Source organism: Homarus americanus, unplaced genomic scaffold (genome assembly GCF_018991925.1).
Source record: "Homarus americanus isolate GMGI-L3 unplaced genomic scaffold, GMGI_Hamer_2.0 scaffold40248, whole genome shotgun sequence".
Classification (NCBI taxonomy): Eukaryota; Metazoa; Arthropoda; class Malacostraca; order Decapoda; family Nephropidae; genus Homarus; species Homarus americanus.
The window spans coordinates 5,161,334-5,174,059 of NW_024712526.1; the positions used below are offsets into that span (position 1 = coordinate 5,161,334).

At 38.9% G+C, this 12,726-nt stretch overlaps 1 protein-coding gene across 9 annotated transcripts in view; it reads left to right on the forward strand.

Moving 5' to 3' along the window:
- The window catches only part of LOC121861185 (ral GTPase-activating protein subunit beta-like), a 97,428-nt gene that overhangs the window by 36,690 nt on the left and 48,012 nt on the right, over positions 1 to 12,726 (forward strand). For all 9 annotated transcript variants that reach the window (XM_042358757.1, XM_042358776.1, XM_042358786.1 and 6 more), the window contains 3 exons: positions 1,294 to 1,521; positions 5,800 to 5,935; positions 7,273 to 7,377. In XM_042358757.1, coding sequence (XP_042214691.1) covers positions 1,294 to 1,521; positions 5,800 to 5,935; positions 7,273 to 7,377 — 469 coding nt within the window. The remainder of the gene's footprint in view (positions 1 to 1,293; positions 1,522 to 5,799; positions 5,936 to 7,272; positions 7,378 to 12,726) is intronic.

Here is a 12,726-nt window from a genome sequence, read left to right on the forward strand (position 1 = left end):
TACGGTCTGCATATAGCATGTGCTCTGACTTACGTACAAATCAGACTTAAGATCGTCCTCAGGAACGGAACCCATTGGTAACCTGGGGACTCCCTGTACATAAAGGCAGACTCACATTTGATAAGGAACAATTGTGCTGAGAGACAGGAAGTGGTGCAGAATTTGATTTCATGTTCCAACCGCATTAGACCGAATATTTATTGTATTGTAAAAAAAAATATCTGTTAGAAATAGGGTCCTCTCATTTAACTGAATTTGCTAATAGACAACATCCAAACATTATTATGAAGAACATGCATGACTTAACATTACATAAAGTGGACCATGTATACAGTACTATTAGATTAACAACATCATCATAATGAAACAATGTTGTTTAGATTGGCATAAATGGTGAGCTTACTGTACAAACTTTTCAACTTATTTATGACTAATAATGTCTGAGAACACCTGCTGGTAATGTGACCAAGCAATCAAGGAAAAGCATTGGAGTGAAAGTAAAAATGCAAGTCATAAGACATCTGTGGGCAGAAGAGTGTCAAGTTGATATTGGTTCTAGCTTGGGTGTTGATATGCCATCCATCTGAACCATTCAAGAATGCATACAAGATGAGGGCTTTGCTCAATCTACCACTTTGTTAACAGTGACCAAAACAACTCTTTTTTCAGGAACATTTCACTGGAGAAGATGGAAAATCAGTCAAGCTTCTTGTACAGGCGGGGACAAATGTTCGCTTCCGTGGTGAAACTGAGTCATGGGATTGAGTCTCCAAAGTGACTTACCCTGACTGTTTCATCTCATTTGGGGTCGATGCTGCTTCATTTTGGGCGGGAGCGAACTTTTGACCCCGACTGTATAGTAGGAGTAGGACTTTGTTAGAAGTGAGAGCAATTTTACACAAGTTCACAACTTAATGCACTGGTTGATATTTATTGTATTTCTTATATCCATTATTATTAAGGAAATTTTTTTCTATTTATAGAATGTTTCAATACATTTATGGTGATACAGTATCATTATTAGTGCTAGTATTGATACCCAATGAAGCCCTATATGTTACTCATAGATAAGACATACAGTAGTACTGTACTGTTATAAATGCTGACCTATTGTAGACTGGTTTCTTATTGTGCACCATTTTCCAGAAATACATCTAGAGCATTGAGTGATCATTTATACATGGTTTAGGAGTTACATACTAGGGAAACCCCTTATGCTTTGGCTCACATATTCAAGGTCTAGAACTTATATTTCATTCTTTGATCACTATACGGGATGTATATTTATTTCAGAATGGGATTTGTAGCGAGACTGCTGCAAGTATCCTGGTGAATGGAGTGGATTTGTTTCGCTTGGACCTGCAGGGTGTGGTCAGTTTGGTTCCCAGTGTTTTAGGGGTACTGGAGTGTGTACTACCAGAAGGAGAACTTAATGCCCCATCTCACCTGCCAGTTACTCTTCTTCGTCGTGCTGCCACTCATGTTCTTCTCTCAATTCTCCCATTACCACTTCACTTTCAGGTTAGTTAATAATCAACATGCACACTTTATAATGGTGATCTTAGCATTATATTTATAATTTGGTGTCTATGATATTATCATGCAATCATAATCAAACAAATAAATGCAGAAAAGATTTTCCACAACCAAAACAACTTCATAAATCTAAAATGATTACCTGTATATACATTTGTACACACCTAACTGTGCCTCCTTCACCTGGGGTGTGCCCCTCTCCTTTCCTGAGTGTTAACTCTCATGGTCTTATGACGTAAATTAAATCATTAAGTGCTCCTGTGCTTGTGCAACCCCTCCCTCTCAGCCATATCTCACACTGAGAGCACCCTTCACAAAAGCAGAAATGTGGTAACAGTGGACCGGCCCTATCAACCACCTAAGTTCCTCCCACTAGCCTCTTGGGTTGGCAGAAGTGTCTTTAAGGGTGCAATTTGGGTCTGGATTGCTCTATCCAATGTTTACTAAAATGGAAACTGTTCCTGTTACCGACGCAACCTGCGTCGAAAGACTGCAAGGGGATGAAATTTTAAACAATGCTATTTGTGTTGAAAGATCATGAGGGGTTGAGATTTCCAGTCATGGTGGCCAGTAATAGTACATACCCCCATATTTAGCAGCTGAGGGCTGCTCTGGCAATTGGGAATCCCTACCATCTCCATTATATTGTACATTGGAAGCAACATTTGCCCTGTAGAGGCAGGAAGTCTGATTAGAACATGTCTTTCTAGCTGTTACACCCATCCCATATCACTATTTCCCAAACTTGCTCCCCTCACCATTACTTTTGCTTTACCTTCCTAACTACTCCATCCATTAAAAATATTGAATAAACAAAGGTGTCATTACACATCCTTAGTGCAGTCCTACTGACCTCAGGAACTAGTTTCCCTCTTTGCAACACACACCTTACTCTGGGTATAAAAGCTCTGAAATATGTTCAGCATCTTCCATTTACCTCCCACACTGCTTTTCTGTGAACTATATCATTATATTATTCCATATTCATATATAACTCAAGCAAATTCTTTTTATTCTCCAAAAGCTTTCTTTGATACCCTCTCTATGCAACTTACTACAGAACAGTATTATGCTCATGAGGTCGTTTGGTTGAAAACCCAAGTTAGCCTTCAAGATAAGTGTTTGAAACTGTTTAAATGATTCATTATATTTTTTGGGCATAGCAAACTTGCAATGAAGAATGTATCTGTAATCTTTGATTCCAGGTACTTCAGGAAGTTGTGACAAAGCCACTCTGGCTAATTGGGTACTTGGAAGTCCTACATATAATGACTAGTTTCCACTCTGTAAAAGTGGGTTGGTCCTAAGATGGACATCCAGCCATATAACTTGCTTCAAATTTACCTGATGGCAGCTAGGACACTGTGCCATCAGATAATCATAGTTAACACATAGAGGGGAGAAGATGGCCATAAAATGATGATCATGATGATAAGGATAAATGAACAAAGTCATTGTCAAGGGATCTTGAGTAATAATGATTACTGTTTATGGTAGAACTCAACAGGCCATGGCATCACATCAGCCATGTTTGTGTGCCACACAGACTTTGCTCTGCACTGAAGTGATGGGAGGATATGGGATACCTGTGCTGTACTTGTCTTCCAATGTTCAAGAGACATCTCTGTTCATTGACTTACCAGTGTGGGTGGATGTATCTGACATGAACTGGGGATTGCATTCCTCAAACAAGACTAAAATGGAAATTAGCCTCCAATGCTCCAAAGCTCCTTATGGGATGGAAGGAATGTAAGTAGGTGGGTAATCTTTGATTACTTCAGGGAGTAGCAACACTGCTTTGCCAGCTACTTTTCCACACTTGCATGGGTTAGCCATGATTACCTTATGGCATGGTGTTGCAGTTGCCATCAGAAAAATTTGAAGCAAGTTTAATGGCAACCTACTTTTGCAGAGTGGGAACTGATCATTGTTTGTGCGACTTCCAAGCACCCACTGAGCTGGCAAGGCAGTGTTGCTACTCCCTGAGGTATAAAAAGATTACCTGTCTACATAGTGTACTTGGGAAATATATCCAGGGTTGTAATAGTAATCTGTAATGTAGTCTCTCCTTCTTTCATCACTCTTTGCTCACAGCTTGTACTCATATGCCTTCTTTACCTTCAAAAATGCTGCCAGTCTCTCAGTCAACCATTCCTTCTTCTTGTTTTCCTTTCTTTCTCTCTTACACTGATACACCATCTATGTATTTTCTAGGACAGCTCTCTTTAATTGCTCCCATTCCTCTTCACCTTCTACTACTTTATCTCAGTCATTCCTTTAAATCTTCAAGTAACATTCTTTTTCTTCAGCTTCTACAAATCAGAGGTATAAGTAATTGTCCCAGTGGCACCTTTAGTCAAAACTACACATACCAACATAAAGAAATGTACAGGAGGTCCCCGACTTACGTATGTCCAACTTACGAATGAGGTTAAACTTTAAATTTATAGTACAGGTACAGGTAGGGCCCCTCAAGTTCGCGGATTTTTATTTCGCAGTCCTCTATTATTTGTGGATGACACCCTGGATGTACCCAAGAATGTCTGTGGGTAGTTTTAAAGTTGCCAGAATTTTTGCAGCTGAGACAGGGAGCCATTCATTCTAGAGACAGTAATTTCCTTTACCTGTATTGTAAATACAGTACACACACACACAAAACACATACAAATAAATAATAATTGGAAAATTCTCTCACAAATAATCAGAAACAATTTTATTAAAAATGTGACAGTCTCCCCTCCAGTCCGTGCTTTATTACTTTATTAATAAAGCACGGACTTGAGGGTAGACTCACATTTTTAATAAATTTGTTTCTGATTATTTGTTTATACAGGTGGCTTCAAATCTGATACAACTGGCATTAGCTTTGGAGCTGTCTTCCTTGATTTTAGCTTCATTGGGGGACTTCCCACCTTTGTATCTATTTTTACTGCAGAGCTCTCTGCTATACACCTACCCTATAAAGAAATCAGCACCCATTAGGCTTTGGAGTTTTACTATTTTTAGTGATTCTAGAGCAGCACTGTCTTCCCTGGAATCTTTCAGTCCCATTCACCTGCTCATTATAGACATTTATAACTGGCAAGTGGTCCTCTGTTGACAGGGCCATAATGTATTTCTGTTGGTTTCCTGTCCATAAGAGGGCTGACAAGGTGGCCAAGTCTTCTGCCTCTCGTCATGCTCCTTTATGCTTCCTCCGTCACCAAGATTTCTTCCCCGCAGTCAGGTCTGCCATCTGGGCCTCCTGGCAGTTACAATGGGACAGTTTATTTGTTCCTAACTAGTTATGAGAGATTACAACAAAGATTTATCCGTGGGAATATCCTTGGATGTCCCGCAGCTATGAGACTGCCTTACCCATTTACGTGTTGGCCACACTCACCTCACTCAGTTTCCTTATGGCTGGAGGACCACAGCCCTATTGTGATGACTGCCTGGTGCCACTGACTTTTGAGACGCTTGCTGGTAGAGTGTCCCAGTCATGGGCACTTGAGGGGTCATTTTATAGCTGAGTGCCAGCAGAGGTAAGGCTCCTTCTCCATCTCAGAGGTGCTCAGCAAAAGAAGTTCAGTACCTGATGGTGGACTTTTTACAATTTTAATTGCAATATAGGTACTTAACCACTTGTGATTTTTAAATAAATATGGGATTTTATATTATTTTAATTTTGATATTTAAACGAATATAATTTTGTTTTATTTATATCATAGTTTTAAATTATGAGTTTCATTTTCTGTGTCAAATGGCCACAGGCTGTGACACCGGATATTTTATTTAATCAATGAATGAATGAATGAATCAATCAATCAGTCAGTCAGTCAATCAGTCAATCAATCAAAGGTTCTCATTGATTGGCACTTAGGTGAAAGTAATTCACATGTACAGTTTGAATTTTTCTTATGATAGCATTGCAAAAATTTTTTTTCATTGTAACAGTTTCAATGAATCAAAACTGAAATCTGCAAACATGTGATAAACAAGGACTTCCTATACAGTATGTGAATTAAATCCTTAGTCTTTAAATAACTGAAAGCCTGTAAAGTACTACCACATAGTACAGTAATGTGTAATCTCATAGAAGAAAGTGGTTCTTGTAACTACAACATATTGAATTATATTTGAGTGAATAGTGTGTCCCATGTGTGACACAGTGGCACCACCTATAACCTACTGCATAAACTGAAGGTCAACACAACAATACTTAGCTATACATAACAATTCTTAAAAGTACTTTGTCTCAGAAGCAGAATTTTCTTTTCTCAGGGTCTACAGGTAAAAGAAGTTGGCAGTAACAGTGGTGAAAGACTGGCCCTGTCACATCTTCGTCCCCAACTCGTGAACCTTCTCACAAGTGCTCTGCAGGTGGAGACAGATCCGGCTAACACTCAAATGCTACTAGGTAAATTGCATTTATACTGTATATATTAAGTACAGGTTTTCCTCATTTATATTGTGGGGTGAAGGTGTTGTATTCCTTGAAAAGTGAAATAGACATGACCATACCAGCCATAGACAAAAACCCTTTTTTGATGATGATGGTCTTAGCAAGGCTGGAGCAACATAACATTGAGGATAATTCCCAGGACTTTGTCAGTAAGTTCTGTTATGTGGATGATATATCAGTGTTGGAGGTGATAATTAAACTAGCTCAGTGGCTGGAGGAAGTTTACGGAGTTGCTGCCTTTATTGACAGCAAGACGGCATTTCCTCTGCTTGAAAGTAAAGATGTATGCAACTGGCATGGAAGTGTGATGTTGCATGACAGTGAAACATAGGCAATTAAAGAGGAAGCCATATGCAGGTTTGAGCTAGCTGAAATGAGAATAGTGAGATGAATGTGCAATATGATCCTGAAAGATAGGAAACCATGGTTGGAGCTAAGAGAGCAGCTGGGTATTGAGGGAATTGGTGGAGTTCTGTGTAGAGGCAGGTTAAGACGGTTTAGGCATGTGGAGAAAATGGATAAGACCAGCTGGATCAAGAGGTGCAGAAGTTTAAATGTAGAGGGGAGGAGAGCATGAGGCCAACAATGACATGGGGAGAGTTTGTAAGACATGACGTTAGCTGATGAGAGAGGCTGCTCGAGATCATGCAGCATGTAAAACGGCCCTCATGTAATCGTGGCCAATCCATGCAAATGTGAAAATTGGCTGTAAAACATTTATAATGATGGTGATACAAAAGCATTATTCAGCAAACCTCATACTATAGTTTTATGGTTGGCTGCTTGGTGGCATATTTTCCAATTGTTTCTGGTCTGTAATTGTTTACTCCGAATTTACAGTATATAATGTCTTATAAATGACCATTAAATATTCCTGGCTTTAGTTCTTCCCAGAGGAAGAGACACACACATTTACTGATAGAGAAAGTAGAGCTGCAGACACAGTTGGAGTTTGGTGTTTCTGTTCACAAGCTCCATGAATGGTATGATGTTAGTTCAGCTACAGTGTATAACATGAAAAAAAAAAAAGTATGTATAAAATTGTCTTTACCATATTTGTCAGTGTATGACATTTATTTTCCCTAAAAAATGCCTGTGTCTTATAGTGTACACCAGTGGTATAAGACTAAGTATTCTAAGCAGTAGTAAAATGGAAGGAGTAAATTACTGTTTATTGATGGATAGGTAAGTGAATCATATGGTCAAAGAAGCCCAGAAAGGTTAATTGGGTAAGAAGAAAGTGTTAATTGTAAATGTCAATGTATACTGTATTATTATATTTATAATTACAGGGGGACTGCTCTTTTGTGTACAAGATGCTGCCTTATGTGAAGTTATGGATTCTATTTCCCAACATAATTTTTCAACTGACCGGGATCACAACATTATGTCTTCAGGTATGTAAATATAACCTCAGGAATAACACGAGCTTATTTCATACATACCACATTTTTAAGCCATATAAAAGCCACAACTGGAAGTCTGACAGCAGTGATGTATTGAAACAGGTACAGTATCGTGTAGTTGTTAGTGTCAATAATTTTTGTTATTTTTGACAACTATTTAAAGCTCATTCAGTCATTTTCCCTCATTTGTTATTTTTTCCCCCAGACTTAAGAGTTTCCTTTTCATATTCCTGTGTTAGGTTGCACAGGGATATGGTATTTGGCTAAATATTCCATTGAAAGGACTGCACATTAGTAAGTAACTGCAATTGCCCCGAAAAATTTTATTAGATGCATAATAGGTAACTACTTATTGTATCTAATAACATTTATCTGGTACATTATAGGAGCGCACACTCACAGCTTGATATAAGGCAGACAAAGAAGGAGTTTGAGCAAAACAAATACCTCTGAGAACGTATGTGTACGTGATGTCGCCATGCCGCAGTATGCCTCCTTTGCTTCATTGAGGAAGGCTGCCCTGTTTATGTTTTGAACAAAGGGATTTGAAGTTTTGGTTTGCCCATACAGTGTACTGAGCTTTGAATACAGGTTGGCAACAATTTCATCAACCTTTCCAATGGTGATATGGCTTCCATTGCCATGTGGCACTTTAGATTACTCTTTTCTGGATCAAACCTTGTGCTCAACTGTTGTATGACAGTGTCCACATCCTCAAAGTAGTGGTCTGGCCTCTGTAATGAACTGTTGCTGTAGCTGAGTGTCCGTAGAGTTTGTATTGGCTTGATGTCAGATGAGTCTACTTTCTATTGTGCCTATCATATAGTTTATTGTGGGATTCACATAATGAGTTTCTGATAAGTTGTCATTTTATTGACTTGGAAATAATATTTATAGAGAAAGATAAGTAAAAATAAAATTTTTCTGAAAGTTAAATCAATTTTCTACATTATGTATAATGTAGTGTTATCATGAAATTGATTTTTTATGAATTACACTGAACCCCCAATATAATGGACAGTGTCTATAATGATCCTTAACTTTCACAGACATTTTGAGCCATTTGGTCTAAGTTCATGTAAAAGGATTTGGGTCCTTTAAAGTAAGAAATAACAGACGTAAGTCCGTTATGGTACAAAATTTACTGATTCGGGAACATTCATATCCAAATTATCATAGATAATTACTGTATTACCCTGATTAGCGCTACTCTGCATAACGCTGATTCATTATAGAACTCTTTGGTCCTCTCCTGAAGTTGTTTGTTACTGGAAAAAATGTAAATCTCTAATACAAGGCAGAAGTTGCAAGACAGAACACTCAGGACTTGCCGACAGTGGCCGTGATCGTTTACATTCTCTCCGCCAATGATAGCGATATACTCAAGTATGTTCGCAGCTAATCAGCGCTCTCCTCTTCGTGTAAAAAAAAATTTCCCTGTAGCATTCAACTTACTTGACACACTCTCTCTTTATATGGCTGATTTCTGCATATTATTGTGACCAAAGTTATTTTTTTGAAAATAAAAATGAAAATCCATAATACAAGTCATCTGTACATTGTGCCTGACAGTGCTGCTGTCATTATTATGCATAATCCACCTCCACCACTTACAATTGACCAGTACGTTACGTGCAACTAACATGGAGAGCAAGCCTGCAGGCCGCCACTTAGTCGCCCCTGTTTGAAAGCATACTCATCTTGTAAACACCAGTTGTTGGTGGTGGTGATGGTGAGTGTTGGTGGTGGTGTGATTATGAGTGTTGTTGGTGGTGGTGGTGATGGTGAGTGTTGGTGGTGCTTCATTACTGTCTTAGGAAATAACTTGCAAAACATACGGTAATAAATTTCATTATATCTCTCTTTCAATGCCCTTGTTGCTTCACATCTGGCGGACCATCTTGTACTGGACAAAGCCTTGGGAGCAGCACCAAATTGATGGAAAACAATTTACATACTACAACTACATACTGTACTTCCAATTAATGGAAGTGGTAAGAGTGGCAATTGTGGAAGACTGGCAGCAGCACAGACAGAGTCACACGGTGACACAGGTTCTGGACAGTGAAGGAATAATGGTGGTGGAGGATAGATAGATAGTCGATCTATCCTATGATCCATATATCCACTTCATTATGTCTGCTTAGTTATTTGCTGCTCACTGCAGAGGTCATTGTGCAGCTAAGCACGGGTACGGTCCAGGTTTTGTGTTTAGATAGACATATTTAACAGAATAATTAAAAGAAAAAATGAATACTTATGCAGCATAAATATTTATTTTTACTCCTAATACTTTTGCTTTTAAAGTATGCTTTCTAGCTTGCATAGCAATAATAAAAGAAAACTAATTTCATAAAAGATTTACATGAATTTTTAAATATTTTGTAGGGGCTGCTTGCATTCACAGTAAATCTCGCCCTGGGTGCAGGGTCCCCCAGGGCACGGGACCCTTGGCCATGGCCTACTTGGCCTATGCCATAATCTGGCCTTGGTTGTGAGACTGCAACTCATGGGAGTACTTCTCAGTGACATCTGTTTGATGCAACCTTTGCCACATAGAGACCAAACCTGACATTTATAAAATTTTATGTTAGCCCACCTGAGTTAGGGGCTACTGTAACCTGACTAGCAACTGGAGCTTCCCTACTTTTCACATTCCCACAGCACACAACCCCTTTCCCCTCATGCATGTGTTTCACGCACACACACACACACATGCATGCACTAGTGTAAGCATGCTTACATTCATAGAGTATTTTCCATAACTTGCAATACTTTACCATTGATAAACACAAGTTCCAGTTTATGAAAATTTATATTCATGGAATTTAAAAATTGGAGAAAAAATTTTGGTTTACAGAATGTGAGTTTAATCTTTACAGAACTTTTGGGTGCACTGAATACAGTATGGAAAAATTGAACTAGATTCCTGGTGCAACCTCAAATTCTTCACTAAATGCGTAAATTGCAATATATATTGTATATCGACAAAAGTTATTAGTAAACTACAACAATACCCCGGTTATCGCAAGGGATGCATCTCTAAAAGTCATTGCGAATAACGAATTTGTGAACAGGAAAATTTTGCCTATAAGAATTAATGTAAAGAGGGGAGCGGGGCATGTGTTCCCAGCCCGCAACTTCAGGGTCGCGTGTATACTTTAGTACACGTACCAGTAAATGGGAGGAATAAATAAATAAATATATTAATAAATAAAAAATAAAAAAAAAATACTGCATTGCCATCGGCAATAGTTTTACTACATGCGGGAGATGGGAGCGGCCGAAATCACCAACCATACTTGCTCGTCCTGCAAACCTTGGGCTAACTACCGCGCTACTAAGAAATGTTTATTCCTTTTGTCTTTTTACCTTATGATAATCATTTAGAGGTACTTTAATTTTTGCCACATTCTGTATGAATGATTGAGTATGCATGTTAAAAAAATTACAAGTTGAAAAATAACAATAACTCAGCTGACAGCTTAGCCCAGTAGGGATAGGTTGAGATCCCACCCCTGCACCTCCCTCACCACTCCCCTCTGCCTCTCCCACAATTTGCACAAACTCCTGTGGATGTAAGAAATGTTTATTCTTTTTATGCTTTTGACCTTATGATAATCATTTCATTTATGTTTTTTTTTTCACATTCTGTATGAATAATTGTGTGTGCATGTAACAGAGTAAAAGAGAAAGGAATAAAAAATATGTATATCTACTCAAAATTATGAGTTGAAAAATAACAAAAACAGAGCTTTGCCTGGTAGTAGGAGAGGTAGGGGGATGTCACTATGGGGACATTTAACCTGCCAAGTCCACAAACATGTTCATTTCACACACCTACATACCTATGTGCTTCATATTTCTTATTTTATAATAACATATTTTTCACTATACCGGCATTGTACACTCCATATATGCAATAAAACAACTACAATAACATAAAAACACTACAAAAAACCCTGTGTGTGAGTGAATGAGTGAGAGTGTGTGTGTGTGCGTGTGTAAATGAGTGTAAACATTTAAACTAGCATTTACCATTGTCATGTGAAGAATTCTAGAAAGCTTGGCATATTTTTTCACACCCCGGTTTGGAAATACAGGTACAAGCGTGGGGTGAGCAATCCTGCGCATGAATTTTCACGTACTTGCTCCGTGTGAATGGTCCCATTGAACTTTATTTATTTTTCTAAACTACACGGGTCCGTACCCGCAGAAAAAAAAAACGCGTTCAGTCTACTTGAGGGTAGCCTGTCGCATTTTTAATAAATTTGTTTCTGATTATTTGTGAGATTATTTTCCAATTATTATTTATTTGTATGCATTTTGTGTGTGTGTGTGTATGTGTGTGTCTACACACACACATATATACGGTACAATGAATGGCTCCCTGTCCCGGCCTCAAAAATGCCGACAACTTTGAAACTACCCACAGACATTCTTGGGTACATCCAGGGTGTTATCCGTGAATAATAGAGGACTGCGAAATAAAAATCCGCGAATTATCTGGGCGTACTATACAGTATACCGGTAGTCTGCATTTACTCGGTCAATTGAACCCGTGGAGGCCCGCGTAAAACGAGAAACACGTAAATGAAATAACAGAACATATGGGATTAATTGAAATAGAGACTGGGCCGACCCCCAAACTCCACTTTTTCCGACACAATACTTACGTTGTAGTCAAAATAACATCTTAATTTTATGATGGTATGCACACACAATTAATAATTAAGAGAAAGATCAATAATATTAGGTTTTTTAACACTTACGTTAGTAGAAAAGCTGGGTCGGCACACGTGGATGGCGGCTGATTCCGAGGCAGAGGGCAGATTAGTTGCCCTCCGTTGAATCACTTTCACTTTCACTACTCGCAGAGGTTTGCAGGGCCTCCCAGACAAACCTCTCAAAGTCCATATCCTCACTGTCATTATCACTATCACTGACTTGGGCGGGCTGTGGTTGTGGTGGGTTGCGGGCGAGGAAGTCCTCAATAAAACGTTGACGACTAGCATTGATGTTGTCGAGATAGATCTAGATATACGGCTCCATAACTTTCGTCAGATGGTTATTAGACACTTCATACCGATGCTTGTCTGGGTCGTTGTCAAGGATGAGCTTAATTTTCTCCCCCCAACTCGATGATTTCCTTCACATTATCATGGCTTAGTCCAGGTAATTCAAGGTTTTTCTCTGGTGGTGGGGGTCCCGCGGAAGCTGTTGTGAGGGGAATAGCGGGCACAAGAGAGAACTGTATACGCGGACTGAGAACAATGAGACAGGCCCTGCTAGGTCAGCGACTTCTACCCTCTGGTGGCAGGGTATGTCATGTTACATTAG